The sequence below is a fragment of the Doryrhamphus excisus genome, linkage group LG1 (assembly GCF_037039965.1).
Source record: "Doryrhamphus excisus strain RoL-2023G ecotype Guam linkage group LG1, RoL_Dexc_Guam_v1.1, whole genome shotgun sequence".
Lineage (NCBI taxonomy): Eukaryota > Metazoa > Chordata > Actinopteri > Syngnathiformes > Syngnathidae > Doryrhamphus > Doryrhamphus excisus.
Window position 1 is genome coordinate 772,500 of NC_136357.1, and position 21,228 is coordinate 793,727.

Below are 21,228 nucleotides of genomic sequence, written 5' to 3' on the forward strand. Positions count from 1 at the left end.
ACATTACATTTACAACACGTGTGCTCATTCCACCACAGGGGTTGTGTAATGTTACACATATCGGTATCGGAAATCAAGACTTATACAACATCAGCATATCGGTTTTCAGCAAAAAAAAAAAAGCCAATATCGGACATCCCAGGCACACACCACAATTGGTAGTCAGGCTAGCGCTTTAGGCTAGCAGGCTAGATAATCCACATCATATATTAAATTGTGTTTTCAGTTAAGTTTTAAAGGTGAACGGCACTTTTCATTCACACTCCTTATGTGAAACATGAATGTGTCCATGTTTCTTTATCTTTGCTGTGCATTATAAAGCCAGAAAAGGAGTTAATATCAGCTAGCTAACAATGCATGTGGCTGGGACGCACCTATTTCGACTACAAAGCCCTCTAAACATTGTTGGAAATACATGCCGTGATCATGCAAGAACAAGTACATTGATGATATCATGTAATACTTCAAGTATCTTCCATCTTTAAAACACGTCACGGCATTTTTAGGTTTTAGCGTCAAAATAGGTAGCTCATATTAACTAGTTTTCTTGCGCTAAAATGCACAGAAAAGGGGAATAAATATGTGTTCATGTTTCACATAAGGATTTAAGGGCAGCTCGGCCGTAGCCAAAATCAACTGTGGTGCGTTCAAGGAAATCTCCACATTGAAAAACATTATCAGCGAAGTATAAAGACGAAGACGAAGTATAAAAAAACGTGTGGCCTTCCTAGGACATGAGACACATTTGAGCTTTATTAGCGCATATTTAAGAATTTTGACCAACTGAACGGAAAAACTGCCTATTTTGGGCAAAGAAAAACTGGCGACTGAATGGCGACTGTGCGGGGATCCACTGTATTCCACTTACGCAGCCACTCTGTCTTCTTTTTGATGTGTGACCCCCTGATATCTTCCAACCACCTTTACAATACCTGAAGAATCAGGCCCGAATAATGATCCCTTTGAGTAGTTCTATTTGGAACCAAACCCTTATTCGCCTTTTCCACAGAGAAACCAAGCATAGACTGACTGAAAGACGTGGACACAAAAACACGCGTGATGAGGTTTGGCGTACATGCATAACAAAACAACAAATGCAAAAAAAATAGCATTTATAAATATCGTATTGTGTATAGTTAACCCAAGGGTGAGTGATTGATTTTGGCAGAAGTTAAAGGAATGACACCAAGGTTCCTCAGTCATGTACTCCCTTTATACAGTATTCCATAAACACTTTATGGTCCATTTTAGAGCCCAACTCCAAAACTCCTGCTGAAATCCAAGCACAAGTACAAGTAACTAAGATGTCCATATATAATTGCATTCAGAAAATATTTATATATATATATATATATATATGTATATATATATATATAAACCGGCAGCAAATTTCTTCAGTCCCATGTTACCACACTGTGGTTGAGGTCTGTGGAGTCAGTCTGCCTCTTCTCTTAACAGTAGCAAAAGAGTCTGTATTCCAAAGGACATGCATAATCTCATATTGCAAGATGGAAAGCTCCTTTAAATGTTTGGTGGAATCAAATATTTAGATAAAATGTGTAAAGTACAACATTTCCCACCCTGTTTTAGTTATTCTTTGTAGGCACACATTTCCCAATCTACAGTGTTGTGTCTAAAGTGATGTGCTGGCAAAAACAGGAGTCAGTAAAAAGTATAAGAAAAGAAGAAATACCTGTCCTAGTCCTAGACTCACACTATGTCTCATTCACTGTGGGTCTCCTTCCACATCCTGTGGAGACACAGGCCACTCCGGCTCCTCCACGCCCTCCTCGGGATCCTCCCCTTCAACCAGCTCTTCTCTGCTGCCTGGCTCCTCCTCCTCCTCGTGAATTGCCAAAATGGGCTCTGCTACATTGTTCACGAGGACGGACTCAGCTGCTTGGCCCTGCTTCTGTGTCTCCTCGGCGATCACTTTCTTCCACATCTCATGGTTCTCCAGCAGATGATGGGTGATCTGGCAGAATACTTTCCTCCTTTTCTTGGAGGCTGCTTTCTCTAAAGAAAAAGGCAAAACGGGAATAAATGAACGCAACTAAAAGGGTTTGTCGTACATTTACAGTCATCCCTTGCTGTATCGCTATTTAAACATTGCTCCCCCACTCTATTGTTTCTAATATTGATCACCGTAAATTCCGGTACATCAACAGTTTTGTGCATATTCTGCATAAGCAGCACGTGTCCACATCTTTATTTGACAGGCGCCAATCATAAGCTATGAAAAAAAAATCACGACAAGCTTGTCAAGCCATTGGTTATTAGTCAATAAAAGCCTGACTCACGGTGTCACCTTAAGAACAACATTAAACTCATCACACAACAACTTAACACTCAAATGGTATACATCATACGTCATCAGAAATATACAAACATTCATTCATTCATTCATTCATTCATTTTCTACCGCTTATCCTCACGAGGGTCGCTGGGGGTGCTGGAGCCTATCCCAACTGTCTTTCATACATTCATACCTATGGACAATTTGGAGTGGCCAATTAACCTAGCATGTTTTCGGAATGCGGGAGGAAGCCGGAGTACCCGGAGAAAACCGGGTGGCCGAGATGGCCGAGGGTGGGATTGAACTCGGGTTCTCCTAATATACAAACATGTACCAGTTTAAGTTTAAAATGTAAATAACTAACTAACTAAATATATAAATAAATACATAAAATGAAAATACAGACAATGATGATGCCAATTCTGCCTCTGTCCACCAGAGAGAGCCAGAGGACCCAGAGCCCAGAGGGAGGCTGATGTCATTGCAGTGCCCCAATGAATGCGTTGCTCAGACACAATGCCTCAAACATTCATTCATTCATTGATTCATTTTCTACCACTTTTCCTCACGAGGGCCACGGGGGATGCTGGAGCCTATCCCAGCTGTCTTTGGGCGAGATGCCTCAAACATGTAGCAGTTTAAGTTTAAAATGTAACTAACTAAATACATAAATAAATAAATACATACATACATAAATACATAAATAAAAAGAAAATACAGAAAATGGTAATGCCAATTCTGCCTCTGTCCACCAGAAAGAGGACCCAGAGCCCATAGGGAGGCTGATGTCATTGCAGTGCCCCAATGAATGTGTTGCTCAGACGCAATGCCTCATGGGAAAACCTCCATTTTGAGCCCATATTGGTGCATGTTTGTATATTTGTCAGGTACACCTTCAGAGTGTTGAGTTGCGTGATGGTCATCAAACACAGAGGTTTAATAGATAATGTATGTTTTGCATCGCTGCCCATGATGCAAGTTAGATGATGTCACACACTCAACCCCGCAACGCCACGTATACGTTGAAGTGTAAAGTGAAACAGCGCAATGGATCCCAGTTTGTGATACTGGTGATGGACTCAAAAGGCTGTTCAACAAAACAACGAGGCGCCAATAAAAGAAGGAAACGTTAACAGTCACATGGTGTCTGCAGATGCTGATGCTGGAGCCCAAGCACACATGATAAGAAACATGATGTGGTGAGAACACAATGGCATACGTGATGACTCCGAGCTGGTGGACGTGTCTTCCTCTGCAGTGTCTTCCTCCTCGTCCTCCTCATTCTCCGTGCTTTCGGTCTCCTCCGCATCCGTCTTGGGTTCCACCCATCGTCCCGGCATGAGGCAGGCAGAGTTGTACGAATTGCACAGAGGTCCCACAATGTGTGTGATGAATGACTCCTGGAGTTTGGCCAGCTGTGGTGCGGCTCGGTCCATGAAGGGACTGATGGGAAGACCCAGACTGGACTCCTCATCGCCCTACATGTAGCGGAACCATCATGAGCACAAACGTAGTACTAGAAATAGGCATGGTTATCTTCTCATCTTTCATGATCAAGGACCATTCTCTCACCTGTTCATAAAACTCATTGACAATGCCTTCTGTCCACTGTAAATGCAGGTCCTTACACTTCAGGGGGCCATTGATGTCGGCCAGTTTGATGCACATCTGGCAGACCAGCAACCTGTCGTTCTCATTGGACCAATCGATCCCAGTAGATGGATCATCTCCCACCTATGAAATGAACATAGATTCCATATTTTACACTGAGGGCATGCTTAGACCGCACCTGTAAGCTCCTGAAATGTATTATTTGCAACAAACAACATTCGTCCCTCAAAACCAAAAAGGGGGAGCATATCACCCCGATTCTGGCCCCCCTGCATTGGTTGCCTGTTTGCTTTAGGATTGATTTTAAGATTTTATTGTTTGTTTTTAAGGCGTTGAATGGGCTGGCCCCCAAATACATCTCTCCAGTGCGGTCAATGAGGTCCGAGGGCCAGCTCCAACTTGTGGTGCCCAAGACGAGACTTAAGACCAGGGGAGGCCGAGCCTTTTCTGTGGTTGGCCCCAAGGTACGGAACTCTCTCCCCTCCCAAGTAAAAAAGGCCCCCAACATCGAAAGCTTTAAGTCAGGGGTCTCAAACTCAATTTACTTGGGGGCCACTGGAGCTAGGGTCTGGGTGAGACGGGGCCGCATCAGGTTTTCCAAAAAAAAAAAACGCATTTATTAAAAACAGAAAAATATACAAACTTTTTCAGTGCTTTGGTTCCAATTTTCTACAAGAAAAGCTCTGATAAAACATTCCACTGTTCTCAAATATCTTACTTTTTATTTTTCTGCACAAAATAAGATGAAAAATAAATAAACAAATCAAGACTAAAGAAAATCAATCAATCAGTAATAAATAAATATAATAATAATAATAAAAACTTAAGAAAGCACATATAGTTGGTGGGTAGACAAATGATTTTTTCCAGATTAAAATGAACAAAGCATTATTAGAGCCCTGTAGACATGACAAAACACGACTATAGTCACATTTATACTCTTTTTATTTACAACATATTGCGCAACTGCAGGGTCTTGAGACACATGCTAACTCGCAAACTAGATCGCTAGCGACCTAAACGGTAGCCTTCGAGTTATTTCCTTTCAACTTAAATAGCCAAAAACTTACCACTTCCACACGGATAGGGAGGATAACTATTAACAGTTATTTAACCTTTAACATGAACATTAATCAAACGTAATAATTTTTTCTGGGTACATGATACCATACAGCATCCATATCAAACTAACATTAAACTTTCATATCAAGGCGGGGGCCTCAAACTGGTGTCCTGCGGGCCACATTTGGCCCGCGGGCCGCGTGTTTGAGACCCCTGCTTTAAGTTTTGTCTTAAAACCCACTTTTATTCTCTGGCTTTTAACTTGGCGTTTTTTCTTTTTCTTTTAATTGATTTTATTTTTTAGACTTTTATTGGTTTGCTTCTTGTTTTTAATATTTTAATATCTATTTTACTATTTTATTTCTTAAATGTTCTTTTAGTTTTGGATTATTACTTTTTATTTTACTAGTCTGTGCAGCACTCTGTTTATAAAATGAGCTATATCAATAAAGTGGATTGGATTATTTAGCTAATTGGATGGGAATGATGGCTTTGGAAACCTACCTTAGCATTGAACTCGGCAAGAAAATCAAAGTGTTTCTTCAAATCCGTGGCCAGGATGGCCTCGATGACCAGGAAGCGGAAACGCTTGAACTCCACGTGGTCCAAGTTGATGAGGAAGTTGAACTCCGGTCGGGACAGGAAGAGGTTCCAGGCCGAGGCAGCGTGGTGGTTTTCTAAAACTGAACGGTCGTTGTAGAGTACCGCCTGTTCACACATAAACACATCGAAACTGTTTTGAAGCGTGTTAAGTCCTGGCCTATGTCATCTTTTTATAAACATAAACACGTAGGTAGAACATGATGCAAATGCAAGACTGCTAGCTAAGTATTAGCTGTGGCGTTGGCATGTTCTCTCCGCTCTTATGTGGATGATGATTTCATTGCCGCACGCTACCTGTGGGGCGCTGGTAGCCACGAGGAACGCGTTGGTCCTCCCGGGATGGTCGTAGTCGTGCATGGCGGCAGCCACATAGAGCGCCATCAGCTCCAGGGCAGGTATGAGGCCGGACAGGCAACCGTAACCATCCTCTGACACGCTGTATGTCTTGGACACCAGGAAGCCCATGTGACTGGGAGTTATTCCGCTGTCGGAGTCTGGCCACGGGGAAGCAGACCAAGAAAGAAGGATGAGGGCAATTGGGCTTGGAGGTGCTAATTCTTAAACACACACACTTCAATGCACACGTGCACACGAGCAAACGCATTTTTGCACTCTGGAATCCACTGGCGTGCGGATCAAAGCGAAGGCCGCCATAAGGAATACAAATGAGGGTGTGAAAATATGGTCGTGAGGGTATTCTAATCTGTCTGCAATTTCATGCTGTTCAGCACTTCAAATAGTTTTGGAATGTGAACAGAAGTGCCCTAAGCTTGAATAAGATAAGACCAACTAAGTAGGATATATACTGGATGTGGATATGTATATACGTATATATATATAAATAAAAACATACACTCCTGCAGGGTTTTGACAGTGGCATTAATGAGGTGTCTTCTGCATAGATGCCAAAACATCAAATATAACAACAAAAAGAAGAACCTGCACTATTCAACCATCAAAGAAGCAAATATATCAATGGGGGAATATGAGCAATATGCAAATAACGCTGCTGTCAAAGCACCTTCGGTTTTAATGACTCCTGGACCCACCTGAGTCGCTGGCAGAACTGTGGTCAGCCATGATGCTGGGCAGACCCGGAACCGGTTGCGTGGTGAGGTACCAGACTGCATGAAGCACATCTGTTGCATGCACCCTGTTGTGATCTAAGCGGGGGGGTAAAACAGTCAATGTGGTGAATATCCACCACCAGGGGGCACTGCTGGGTTGCATATCAAACACAAGAGGCTGCGCTGAGGAGGCAACATTTCCATGCAGTGACAAGTAAGTTCAAACAAGTCCAATGATGCTGAAAGGCCCAGGATGGATAGATAGCTTACACGGTATGTCTCTGTAACCATTCTCAAGGGTGTGGAAGTAGTTCATGAATTCTTTCATGGGGATCTTGAAGGTCTGAAACAAACCAGTGTCCTCAAAAAGCCTGTAAGAGACCTAAAGGTGGGGTGAAGATGCGGACGTCACAATATTGCAGAAATTATTCATAGCTTTTACATGGTTGGTGTGACTTTTAGACGTGTAGTTACTGAACACCAGTAAAAACACACAATATAGATGAGATTAAATTAGATTAAATTAGATTAGTTCTCAATCAGAAATCACTCCACACTCTTTATTGCTCTCTGGTTCTACCATATCTTACTTATTGTGTGGAAATATGGGCTAATAACTATAAAAGCAATCTTCACTGGCTAAATGTACTGCAAAAAAGGTCAGTAAGGATAATTCATAATGCCGCCTACAGAGAACATACTAACTCCTTATTTCTAAAATGACAAATACTTCAACTTGCTGATATAGTTCATCTTCAAACAGCTAAAATAATGCATAAGGCTAAAAATAAGCAATTAGCTAAAAATGTCATCCAATACTTCTCTACAAGAGAGGAGAAATATGATCTCAGGGAAGAAGTACATTTGAAACACTTCTATGCTAGGACTACGTTATGCTAGCCATAGCATTTCAGTATGTGGAATCAAACTATGGAATGGATTGAGTAAGGAAATCAAACAATGCACAACGATGAGCCAATTCAAGAAACAATACAAGCAGTTAAATTAAATTAAATTAAATTAAATTAAATTAAATTAAATTAAATTAAATTAAATTAAATTAAATTAAATTAAATTAAATTAAGAAAGCAGGAAGTGTGCAAATGTAACAGTTAGTGATTGTAAAAGTACCAGATGGAGGGGTAGGATTTAATAAGATTTGCTTCTTCCTACTCCTTTTGGACATGTGGAACTGGGAACTGATTATGGGATGCACTCAATTGGAATCTGATGCATGTTCAAATGAAATAAAACCATTAGCATTACCATTACCATTACCATTACCATTAAAGTACATAATTATATATTCTTCATTGATATTTTAAGAGCAGATGAAAAATTGCAAGAACTGACATTCACTGTTGGATCTTAAGGAGGTTCAATTACAAAAATCCAAAATGGGAGTGGGACAGTATAAGGAATTTATGGCAAGTCCAAGCTGGGATAGGCTCTGGCATACCCGCAACCACAGTGAGGACAAGCGATACAGAACATGGATGGAAGGATGGAATTTAGCGCAAGCAACCATAACGTGAAATCCACCGTTCATGAGCAGATCAAAAGTTGAAGACCACATCCTTTAACAGCAGACGTGGATTCAATAGAATTTCCTGTCAGGTATTCACGATGCCACGGCAACAGCAAAAATGCTTTCTCTTTGAACGCCGTGGGATTGTTGAGCTGCAGAAGTAAAGCCTCTGCTGAGCTCGGGTGCAGTAAGACAGTCATTTGAAACTTCTTCAAAGATCCCGAGGCTCATGGAACCAAAAAAATCAAGTGGTAGACCTAAAGTCGGAGGATCCCGTAGTCTGTCTGTGAAGAAATCCTGGGCCTAAATGAAGGATACGACACCAACAATAAGCTGGTGTTGTTCAACTACAAGCTGGAACTTTTAATACTGAGACCCCTTCATGGACAGTACGACTTGCCTGTGACAGATCTGATTGACATGACAGACGGATTCAATGTAAGCACCCGATTCAGCCTTTAGAACTGAACCACAATCCCGATAGACACAATCAACTGCAAACATTTCAGTGGCTTCCACTCGGACGAGCTCACCTGACTGAGGATCCGCCCACATTTACCGTTGGTCTTCTCCATCAAGCTGAAGATGGGAAAGTTCCAATTGTTTAGCTGACTCATCATCGGCTCTAAATCTTCCATTAATAGCGGCTCCGGAGCCAGAATAGGTTTGTCCTGTACAAGTGATGAAAAGGAAGCGTCGGTTCACTTGCAGTAAAACTATGTCGTCTACCCAAGATCCCGAGGTGGTCTCTGCGGCCCTTAGTACCTCGGGAGGTATTAGCGGGTGGCGAATGACATTCTGAGAAGAGTGTTTTCCTTCCTCCGTGTCCTCCTCTGTGTGTGCTACATCGCTGCTGTCACTGTGGTTGGCTTCGTGGGTGCTGTCATAGTCTGATGACACCACCGCTTGGTCTTCTGCAATTAGAAGAAGCAACAACAACACGTCACTTCTGGGCCACCAGGAAAGCCTATTTGTTTAGACTTTGTGGGGGGGGTGATAAGAACTAGGAAAGGTATTTCTTCAGGTGAAATAGTTGGGATGGTGGAAAAACAAGCGTAACCTGACTGTGCAGCTTCTCACACAATATGCAAACACAAACTATGGGATAGATTATGCTAATTTAAGGAAATGCTATTACATTTTGTCGCTTTTACCGCTTTTTTGTTATGTTGCAGACCAAACCCATGAAATGTTGGCATCATATTGATCCAGCTAGGGCAGAGGTGGGCAAATATTTTGACTGGTAATGGTAATGGTAATGGTAATGGTAATGGTAATGGTAATGGTAATGGTTTTATTTCATTTGAACATGCATCAGATTCCAATTGAGTGCATCCCATAATCAGTTCCCAGTTCCACATGTCCAAAAGGAGTAGGAAGAAGCAAAGCTTATTAAATCCTACCCCTCCATCTGCTACTTTTACAATCACTAACTGTTACATTTGCACACTTCCTGCTTTCTTAATTTAATTTAATTTAATTTAATTTAATTTAATTTAATTTAATTTAATTTAATTTAATTTAATTTAATTTAATTTAATTTAATTTAATTTAATTTAATTTAATGTAATTTAATTTAATTTAATTTAATTTAACTTTTTTTCTAATAATGCACCTTGTACTGAAGTACTCGGTGATTCCACCCTCGGCCATCTCTGTGTGGAGTTTGCATGTTCTCTCCGTGCATGCGTGGGTTTTCTCCGGGTACTCCGGTTTCCTCCCACATTCCAAAAACATGCTAGGTTAATTAGCGACTCCAAATTGTCCATAGGTATGAATGTGAGTGTGAATGGTTGTTTGTCTATATGTGCCCTGGGATGATGCACGGGGGAGATGCCCAAACGGAGAAACCAACCCAGATCTTCCAGATCTCCGACTGCGTGGCCAAGATGCTAACCACTAATCCCCCGTATGTTTATTTCAATAGCAGCGTGGTTACGTCGCATCTTCCTAATGTATTCGTCGTTATCGGTGGTTGCACCGTCGTTAGTGACGGAGGTCTTTGATGTGACCTCCTGGTGTGACCTCCTTGAGTTTTTTCACTTGGTCTTGGGATGCAGCCCAGATAGCAAGGTAACCCTGAAGCCATGTGGATTTATTTGTAGGCCAACTGATGTTGACAGCGGGAGACCACCGTGTGGTAGACCGGAACACCTCCACTCCAAAATCAAGCTGGGAAATGTAGCGGCTGCGATGACAAATACACAAGTATACAGTAGTATTTGATTATACATACCTGAGCGTGGTATCCTGTCTCCCTTGTCTATGGAGCCCTCTCCGTGGCTCAGTCTGATGTACGGTCTTCCACAACTGCAAACAAGAAGGATGAGTTCAACAAGTGTTTCTCCACGATCCAACTTAGGATCCGAGGAATCCAACTAGCCAGAACGCATTGAAGCGTGTTTGGTTAAGCGTGTTCGGCCCGGGGCAAGTTAAAACAAAATTGGGGCAAGTAAATCCAATCAGTGATATTCCCGTCGGGCAAGTGTACTTTGGCATGCCATACTGCCAAGAGTTTTTTTAAAAGCGGTTCTTGTTGGGTGTTGGTAAAACACGGACTGCGTAATTCCGGTGGTCATTTGCAAACCAATCCTTGCAAATCTTGAAATGGACCAATCAGAATCCTTTATTTAGTCCACAGTCCGTGTTTTACCCACACCCGTTCTTGTTGGCGATCAACCAATCAGCGATGGTTTGACTAGGAAAACATCTACAGTGCATCCGGAAAGTATTCACAGCGCTTCACTTTTTCCACATTTTGTCATGTTACAGCCTCATTCCAAATTGTATTAATTTAATCTCTTACCTCAAAATTCTACACAAAATACTCCATTATGACAATGTGAAAAAGTTTTTTTTGACTTTTTTTTATTTATTAAAAATAGAAAACTAAGAAATCACATTTACATAAGTATTCACAGCCTTTGCCATGAAGCTCAAAATTGAGCTCAGGTGCATCTTTTTTCCACTGATCATCCTTGAGATCTTTCTACAGCTTAATTGGAGTCCACCTGCAGTAAATTCAGTTGATTGGACATGATTTGGAAATATAATAACTGTCTATATAAGGTCCCACAGTTGACTGTGCATGTCAGAGCACAAACACCAAGCATGAAGTCAAAAGAACTGTCTGTAGACCTGCGAGACAGGATTGTCTTGAGGCACAAATCTGGGGAAGGATACAGAAACATTTCTGCTGCTTTGAAGGTCCCAATGAGCACAGTGGCCTCCATTATTGGTAAATGGAAGACGTTTGGAACCACCAGGACTCTTCCTAGAACTGGCCGGCCTTCTAAACTGAGCGATCGGGGAAGAAGGGCCTTAGTCAGGGAGGTGACCAAGGCCCCGATGGTCACTCTGTCAGAGCTCCAGCGTTCCTCTGTGGAGAGAGGAGAGCCTTCCAGAAGGACAACCATCTCTGCAGCAATCCACCAATCAGGCCTGTATGGTAGAGTGGCCAGACGAAAGCCACTCCTTAGTAAAAGGAACATGGCAGCCCGTCTGGAATTTGCCAAAAAGCACCTGAATGACTCTCAGACCATGAGAAACAAAATTCTCTGGTCTCTGGTCCCACATTCCAAAAACATAATTGGTGACTCCAAATTGTCCATAGGTATGAATGTGAGTGTGAATGGTTGTTTGTCTATATGTGCCCTGTGATTGGCTGGCCACCAGTCTCGCCCGAAGACAGCTGGGATAGGCTCCAGCACCCCCCACAACCCTCGTGAGGAAAAGTGGTAGAAAATGAATGAATGAATGTGATGCCACAAAAATGAGATCATATCATTATGTCAGTCTTTTCATTTTCCATGGGTCAAGTTGGAGCAAGTGGTTCTCACCTAATCAAGTCATTTTTGTTTTTAATGTACTAGAACCCTGGTTAAGGAAAACAAAGTCTACACGAATTTGCTGTCAGCAACTGAGCCAAAGAATTGGGATGAATTTCATTCAGTGTATCTGTCTGGGATGTCATAGCGCTTGGCAGACATTGACAGGAAACAAAACCTAATGAAGGATCCATTCAGTTGTTTTTCGTTTTTTTTTTTTGTGCTCTCTCAATGCTTGAACAAACTGAAAGAAAGAAATTGACCAGAAAAGTAATCCTAAAAAGACATTTTTTGGGTGCTACTCGGAACAACACAAGAGTCTATTATAGATAAGTTCTCCATCGCCTCTCCATTGAAGACACAGTCAGGCTGGAGGTGGTTCCAATTAAAATACCTTGCCCCACTTCCAACAACTCTTGTAAAAGCTGCAGGAAATGTCGGAGCGTGGTGTCACCGGGAGCACAAAGACATGCAGTGTCTCCCTATCTCCCTCGGATAAATTGCTTTGTGAGCCGTTCCTGCTCCACTCAGGTTCCGAGGCCCCAACAAAGAAAGTTGTGTTGTGTCTGCACGACCAGGTCGGACTAGTGCGTGTAATGTCTAGCAGGTGTGGAATATAAAATGGTTTGATCGTTTGGCGGGTGAACAGTTAGAGCATTATTGTCCGGGGGTCTGAGCAAGGCAGCGGCGTTTGGCTTAAAAGCTTTTACTTGAAATGAAAGCTGAAAAACTGGCAGCCGTGCTTCCTATTCGGCTAATGCGGCACAATGAGCTCAGCTACCGACGTTGAAGAAAATAAGAATGCTGAACGTGTTTACATGCCGACAGGTATCAGGTGACGTTGCTGGGATTTCAAGAACTTCCTGAACCTGCACACTCGCCTGCGAATACTCTATGGTGTAGAATAGTCTGATTCCTAGGAAACTATTCTAAAACACCCCTCTCTTTCTTGAGGGGTACGGCAGCTGCTTTATATGCTCTGTGCTCTGCTTTCATTCTGGGCTCTTGATCCATCTTCCTGTGCCGGAACCAAACATGTTGCTCTTATACTGGAAAAGAAACAGATTTTACACCGACATCCTCTAGAAAACCCAACAAGTTGGGGTGTCCTGATACTGTACTACTGGCGATTTTTTCCATTCATTCATTTTCTACCGCTTTTTCCTCACAGGGCACATATAGACAAACAACCATTCACACTCACATTCATACCTATGGACAATTTGGAGTGGCTAATTAACCTAGCATGTTTTTGGAATGTGGGAGGAAACCGGAGTACCCGGAGAAAACCCACGCATGCACGGGGAGAACATGCAAACTCCACACAGAGATGGCCGAGGGTGGAATTGAACCCTGGTCTCCTAGCTGTGAGGTCCGCACGCTAACCACTAGACCGCCATGCCGCCCGCCAATTGATTTTGTATTGCGGAATATTCAATTAAAATAGCTATTAGTTGTGATTTCAAACTCACTTGTAGCCCATTTATTATTATTATTTGCACGTTAGTGTGCTGTGTGATGATTTTAGCATTCTTAATATGACAGCGCGAGTCAGACTTGTTTTGACTTATTTTTAGGACATTTTTAATAAGCAAGTAGGGATTACTTGAAAATAAAATCAATAATTTACAAAGCAATACGCTATTAAATGTTTTTTTTTTTTATCATTAATCACCCGAACCCGGGGTGACGGAGCCTTCTCCATCGCTGCCCCCACCCTCTGGAACTCTGTGCTTGCCCTGACCTTCCCAGTTTCAAAAAACAACTTTTTCTTGTGTTTTGACTGTGTATTGACGAATGAATGTTGTATTTTGGTGTATCTTTTGCTCCGTTTGCTTGCTTTTGTTCAACTCCGTTCTTCTGTAAAGTGTTTGAGTATTTTGAAAAGCGCTATACAAAAATAAAATGTATTATTATTATTATTATTATTATAAAAAACAGGAAGTGCTTACTTGAGAATTATGTATAGTTTAGTGTAATATTTACTGAAGTTGCTGTAAATGTAAGTAAATGTAAGTAAATGTTACTCCAGATTACTTTCAGTCCATTTGTCCATGGTGAGTAGCTACACATTTAAGTGTTTGTGAGACATTTTGAAGAGCTGGCTCTAATGTAACCGTTGTATTTATTGCAAATGTTGATCCAAAATGGAAAACATCAAGCCAGAAAGTAGGTTTCTGTTTGTTAGAAAGAAAAAGCAAGACTAGGAAGACTAGGAAGAAGTAACCTGCCCTCTTTTTACGGTAATTAGCAATGCTCATTAGATGCTCATTTGTTTCACAACAGTAAACATTGGATAAGAAATAGATATTCTATCTTTCGGTAAAAATAACCATGACTTGCAAAATAGGTAAACGTTTGTCATAACTGAGGAAAGGTCAATGGTCAATTGGGACTCCATTACAGACAGCAGAGAATGATGATTGCATGATTACATGATGCACGGCATGGAGTAAATCAACTTAATTGTCCCGCAAAAGACCATCACAAGGAATGATTTTCCTTGCATGTTGCTTATTGGAATATTTCTGGAGCATTACGACTGGCCTCCGCTCCGTCCTCCTCCTCTCGCGTTGCAGATTTGATGTCCAACCAATCACAACAGACTGACAAACTAGCTTTGGTCCAGGGCCCGATCAGACAACGTCCAAGCCACAATAAACACTGTAGTCATTATTTTTGCTTCCAGTAATCTAACCTCCCTTTGAGCCAGATGACGTGAAGACGATAACAGCACAGCAGCTGCATGGGGCTGAGCTAAATGGAAGGTATTGTGTCTATACGACTAATAAAAACAAATATGTCATGTAGCTTTGAGGTTGCTGCTGTAGCTAAACGCTGCATGGAAGCTGGCATGAGGTAAATATGGAGGACGCTAGCCAAATAGGCCTAATGTCTCATTAAGATCGGAAAGATATGATGATGAAGTCGAGTGAAGGAAATTGAAGCCATGTGTTTATTTTTTCCCACAATGTGTTCTCCTCGATGACCCGTTAGATTATGACAATAATCGCTGCATATAAATAGAATGTAAAGCCCGCAAACTGCGGCGCACGGCCAGATCAGGCCCGCCATGTGTCGTAATCTGGCCCATCGGGTGTTTCCAAATTCCATTTTTAAACCGCTAACATCGAAGCTGTATCCGGAAACGTTTGTGTCACGTTTGAGTCATACAGGAAACAGTCAGATGCAATCTGTAGCTTGTACGTAAAGGCCATCCGAACAACACAACACGTGACACACAACGTAACCTACCTACAAACACATACCCATGTAGTCCTGCCGCAAGGCATGCTGGGTTAGGGTTAGACACTCTTGATACTTACATAGTCTTGATATCCAATGTCTTACTGTTCTTAGCTCATATGGTTGACAAATAACAGCTTATGTTACGTGTTGTGTTTACCGCTTAGCTTAACATAGTAGTTGCAGTTGATTCATTGATTGATGCGTTAACTTTTCGTTTTGTTGCACCGTGAGCAAGTATGTCGTGAAGCCCACTGAAAAGACAAAAGCTTATATGAACTGTCACATTTCCAAAAAAAACCCTTAAACTGTATTACGGAAAGCAGGAAGTGAACAAATGTAACAGTTAGTGATTGTAAAAGTACCAGATGGAGGGGTAGGATTTAATAAGCTTTGTTTCTTCCTACTCCTTTTGGACATGTGGAACTGGGAACTGATTATGGGATGCACTCAATTGGAATATGATGCATGTTCTAATGAAATAAAACAATTACAATTACAATTACAATTACAATTACAATTACAATTACAATTACAATTACAATTACAATTTCCACATCATGTGATTTCAGCTGGATTGACATACCATGGATGTCATTGTGATTGTTTACGATGATCACACACGCCATTGCAACTCAGAAAGAAAAATAAAGAAAAAAAATATCGAATGGACATGTCATGCCAGCCTGACATCTGAAAACGACAACCAACAAAAATCGCTAATTAACTTTTTGGACTTTATTCCGTCTAAATGTTGTTCAAAGTGCAGTGCACCAAGGAAAAGGAAAGCTATCCCCGTGCAAGTGAAAATGAACATCATGTTGAGTGTTGAGTGTCCCAACCATCATGGAGGCTAAAGATGACTGCATGCTATGCTAATGAATGCGATATGGAACAAGTGTTCCGTGCGTTGTTACAAGGAGATCTAAGAGGAGGTTATAAATCAGAATTAGGCTCTTGGACCTGCAATGTTATTCCAGCCTGATTGTTGTAGCAATGCTGTCACACAAAACCAAATCAAATAAATAAGTTGAGCGTGTCCAAGCTGCAGTAAGCTCAACCCAAAACCTTTTCTATGTCCTCCAGTGATGGCGTACCGAAGTGTGAATGTGTGTGATAATTGTGGGGCTGTGGTGAGAGGGGAGAGGCCCCGTGTGTTTGTTTATGCTCACACCACCCTAAGTGGTCATAGCTGCAGCCTGTTGCAAGGCCTGAGCTGGACCGAGAGACCGCTGAAACCGGGCCCCTGTGTACAAAAGCTGCTCAGTGTGCTTACATTTACTGAATTTGTGCAAGTGATGTACAGTCATCATGTAAACAGACCAAAACAGGCTGCTGACAGACTTAGCCTACGCACGTCTTGGGAGGGGGGCACAAACCACAAATCCCACAAACACAGAATTAATGCTTATGAGTAGAATCGTATATAATATACAAGCATTTTTGGTGAAAATTTTAGTGAAACTTGCAAACAACAAGCAGTCATCCCCTGATTTTTTTTTTTAAATTCAAACGGGAAGCGTTTAAGGCACCATTTCTTAGCTGCCATACAAGCATAACAGTAAATAGTACTGTCAAAATATTACTGTCTACACTACAAAAAATATATGCAATGCAAAATGGAGTCACAAATGTGTCAGACAAAAGCTAACCACTGTAGAACATAAAATACTGTGCAGTATATATCTATTGCCATATAGGTATATAGTAGGTATAGGTATAAATATAGGTATAGGTATTATAGGTATGTGCCCCGCCCCGCTTTTACTCATGTTTTAACTGTGTATAAATGAATGAATGTTGTATTTAAAAAAGTTTTTCTTAATATTTAATTGTTTTAATATTAACTTTCTCAATATTTAATGTTTATTAATATTAATTAATATTTTAATTAATAATTAAATAATTAATTAAATTATTTTTTGTATCTTTTGCTCTGTTTACTTGTTTTTATTCAAACATTTTTTTCTGTAAAGTGTATTTTGAAAAGGGCTATACAAAATAAAATGTATATTATTATTATTATTATTATTATTATTATTATTATTATTATTATTATTATTATTATTATTATTATTATTATTATTATTATTATTATTATTATTATTATTGTTGTTGTTGTTGTTGTTATTATTATTATTATTATTTGGTTGCGCATTGGGGTGGGGGGAAACACAATAGGATACAAAAATATTTCATTCAGAGTAAACATTGAAAAGCTCGACCCTGTTGTCTCTTTCACACGCTGATGGAGGAGGCTGCCAAACAAGCTAACACAGACACACACACACACACACACACACACACACACACACACACAACCATGACACAGCAGTTTCCTGCTCAAGGACATACTCCCAAGTAGACGGCAACCCAAGCAATCTTTCTGTTGTCACACTTTCAGGTATGACCTATGGGCGGATACCGTACAGTATGTCCGCTAATCATCTTTGAAAATCATCGGAATCACATTAAAGCACGCACATTGAACACGCCTGGTTTATGGCATGTTTCCATGGAGACATGGGGCTCGGCCCCGACGCATTTCAGCCTCCCCGACTTTATCAAGGTGACAAAAAAGGTGAGCAAGGCAACGAACTAAAGACTAGGGCTCGAATTTCGTGGTGCAGGAATATAGCCGAAAGAAAAAAAAAGGTGGCGCAGGGTGGAAGTGCAGTCCAGTGCACCATCTTGCGCAGCCAATTTGGTAATTTGGTAGCCTGAACTGCGCCGAGATGGGCGTGGCAGCGCACCAGGGGAGGAGTCCACATTTTCACTTGGCGAGACAATGACAATATTGTGACAAAACAGCCCACTAGAGGTGTGGAGTAAGCTTGTCAGCTGCAACCTGGTCTATTCAGGGCGCAGGTGAAGCGCAGCTAGGGTAATGTTAAACTGGCTGACCGGCGCACAATGCAGACACGCAACCAAAACCGATTGTCTCATCACATCTGAGACGTCACAAACCTGGCGGAAGCTGAGAGTATGATGCCAACTGGGGCTGACTCGACACTGGGGCGAGGGTGGTGGAGGACAATGCCCCCCTCCCCTAAATATATGTCTTGTCCCCCAAAATCATCATTTTAGAAGTGAAAACTCCGCCAGAAAAAAAGCACAAAGCAGCTCCACTCACATCTCCGTGGTTGTGCTGGAAGCACGCCAGATCACCCCTCCCGCCCCTCCCGCCCCTCCCGCTGCGCGGACTTTGTGGGAACAGAGAAAGTGACCCATTAGACAACAACGAAAAAGTTGGTTGGTCAAATCTGGGTATAGGATATATATTTTTTGCTGTTCATTTTTTTCTCAAGGAGGATGAGGAGGCGATACCGTGAATATACCGTCAATGGAGGCGCGGGTGCGCTGCACTGCGCTGCTCACAAAATTTTCAAAGTGCACTGGCAGGGTCGCAGAGGGGGGTGCTGGAGCCTATCCCAGCTGTCTTCGGGCAAGAGGCGGGGTACACCCTGGACTGGTGGCCAGCCAATCACAGGGCACATATAGACAAACAACCATTCACACTCACATTCTTACCTATGGACAATTTGGAGTGGCCAATTAACTGACTTTGCAATGTTTAAATCCAAATAATAATTACCACCACTTTTCCACACTCAAATCCATTGTGTTCCCATTCCACCAACTTTTAAGAAAACTTAAGAGAACAGCACAATAAAACAGATCTTCCATGATATCCCAGTCATATGGGCTCATTCATAATCCCCCGGAGTGGTCTGGGCTCTCATGCTATCTTCAGCCCTAATGTGTTCAGAGTTTATGCGTGTCTTAGTTATTCAGGTTAATGCCTTTGCCTGTGGGCCTTCTTTCCATTCTGGCTGCGGTTGCACACGCACCCCTTTTCTCAACTGCTGCGCCATTACTGTGCAGTCATGCTGATGCATTGGTTACAACTAAAACAGCCACACTACTGGGAATAAAGCTAATAACCTTCCCAGTGATATGTCATCATGAGAGCGCCATTATGAGGGTCCTCCTCTGCACTTTAGCACCGCAGTGTTGCAACCTCTGACACGTCCTGCAAATGGAGCCGGAATGTCCGACTATATCGGAATCGGATCAGAAAAGGACGTGAGACTTGATGACACGTCTTTCTCTTTTCTGTGTGTTCTAAAAATACAGAACGAGCTAAAAAGAGGCACACAATAATAGGACACACCTATTCTGCCTACAAAGCCATTAAGTCCCTTTTTCAAACCACATCCTTCCCAGTTACCGCACATCTTTGACCATTTGGACGGATCTTTCAAGGCACACGGAATATTGTGTTCTGGAACTTTATAACAATGGTAATGGTAATGGTAATGGTAATGGTAATGGTAATGGTTTTATTTCATTTGAACATGCATCAGATTCCAATTGAGTGCATCCCATAATCAGTTCCCAGTTCCACATGTCCAAAAGGAGTAGGAAGAAGCAAAGCTTATTAAATCCTACCCCTCCATCTGGTACTTTTACAATCACTAACTGTTACATTTGTTCACTTCCTGCGTTCCTAATATAATTTATTTTTTTTACTTTATTTTATAAATTTTTATTTTTATTTTTTTATTTTTAATTAAACATTTTTAAATGTTTACATTTTTTATTTTTTTAAATTTTTAATTTTTTTTAAATTTTTTAAATTTTTAAATTTTTAAATTTTTTATTTATTTTTTTATTTTTTTAATGTTTTAAATCTTCCACTTCATAGTTCAGTTCAGGTAAAACACAATCAAATTAAAACTGGGCAACAAAGTCAAGTCTACTTAAAGGAATTGATCCTTTCTGATGTTAAAATGGACGTAAAAGATCAAAGTTGTGGTGGCTACCTGCAGGTCAGTGTTTCATGATAGGGTTTGATGCTGGCACTGCGGTCCCTTCGCACGGGCCCTGGCTCGATGGTGGGCAGTCCTGTGGCGGAGGTGGTGGTTGTCCACGTGGAGGAGATCCTCCTCAGAAGGCCCGGATGGAGACTCCGCCTAAGGCGCTGCATGCGATGTGGAAATGGAAATAAAGCAAAAAATGGTTTGAAAAGGACTACTGTCAAGAGAAAGTCTTGTTATATCTCCAGTCCAATGGAGAATCTTTTTTTTTCATACCCAGTAATCCCTCGTTTATCCCATTAATTGCTTCCACACCCGACTGTTATTAGTGAATTTTCCAAAAGATCTATTCATTTTGCTGGAGCCTATCCCAGCTGTCATCGGGCGAGAGGCGGGGTACACCCTGGACTGGTGGCCAGCCAATCCCAGGGCACATATAGACAAACAACCATTCACACTCACATTCATACCTATGGACAATTTGGAGTGGCTAATTAACCTAGCATGTTTTGGGAATGTGGGAGGAAACCGGAGTACCCGGAGAAAACCCACGCATGCACGGGGAGAACATGCAAACTCCACACAGAGATGGCCGAGGATGGAATTGAACCCTGGTCTCCTAGCTGTGAGGTCTGCGCGCTAACCACTCGACCGTTGTGCTGCCCAGTATTGAAATTAAACTTTTTATTTATTTGTATTTCTTTCAATTAGCGCCCAACACTCACAATTACAAGTCCACCTGAACGCAGCAGAAAGGAGACAGAGCATGAACTTGTTCATTGCTCTGTGTGCATTATATGAACAAATATGTAAGTTTGATGATTCTTTTGTGCAATAAGAGTGTTTCATCTTGAAGGTTTCATTCATATGGGAATGACCTACCTGCCAAAACCTGTCAATTCAAGCCAGTCAAATGGATGGATGGAATGCATGGAATTTTTGTCCTGGAATTACTATGAATTGTGCAGACAGATCTGGACACGGTGACTCTGGGGAGTCCTCCTAAGTACCGACTCAGTGGTCGCTTACGATACGAAGGCCATACAACGTGATCGGCTTCCCAGAAGGGCAGCCAGGATGGGTGTCTCCTTCAGAAGACATTAACCAAAGTGTGGTGGACATCCAGCTCCTACGTCTTTGTAACCTTTCGAGAGATGTGTTCACCACA

General features: G+C 41.6%; 1 protein-coding gene across 1 annotated transcript in view; it reads right to left on the bottom strand.

The window, feature by feature from the left end:
- LOC131130824 (cGMP-inhibited 3',5'-cyclic phosphodiesterase 3A-like) overlaps positions 1-21,228 on the bottom strand; it is a 76,571-nt gene continuing 55,343 nt past the window's right edge. The window contains exons 4-14 of the mRNA XM_058074864.2: positions 20,067-20,224; positions 10,404-10,477; positions 8,933-9,081; positions 8,701-8,838; positions 6,910-7,021; positions 6,622-6,735; positions 5,867-6,066; positions 5,474-5,677; positions 3,869-4,030; positions 3,516-3,774; positions 1-2,016 (exon numbers count right to left, since the gene is read on the bottom strand). Of these exons, the coding sequence (XP_057930847.2) occupies positions 1,727-2,016; positions 3,516-3,774; positions 3,869-4,030; positions 5,474-5,677; positions 5,867-6,066; positions 6,622-6,735; positions 6,910-7,021; positions 8,701-8,838; positions 8,933-9,081; positions 10,404-10,477; positions 20,067-20,224 (1,860 nt within the window). The 3' untranslated portion in view covers positions 1-1,726. The remainder of the gene's footprint in view (positions 2,017-3,515; positions 3,775-3,868; positions 4,031-5,473; positions 5,678-5,866; positions 6,067-6,621; positions 6,736-6,909; positions 7,022-8,700; positions 8,839-8,932; positions 9,082-10,403; positions 10,478-20,066; positions 20,225-21,228) is intronic.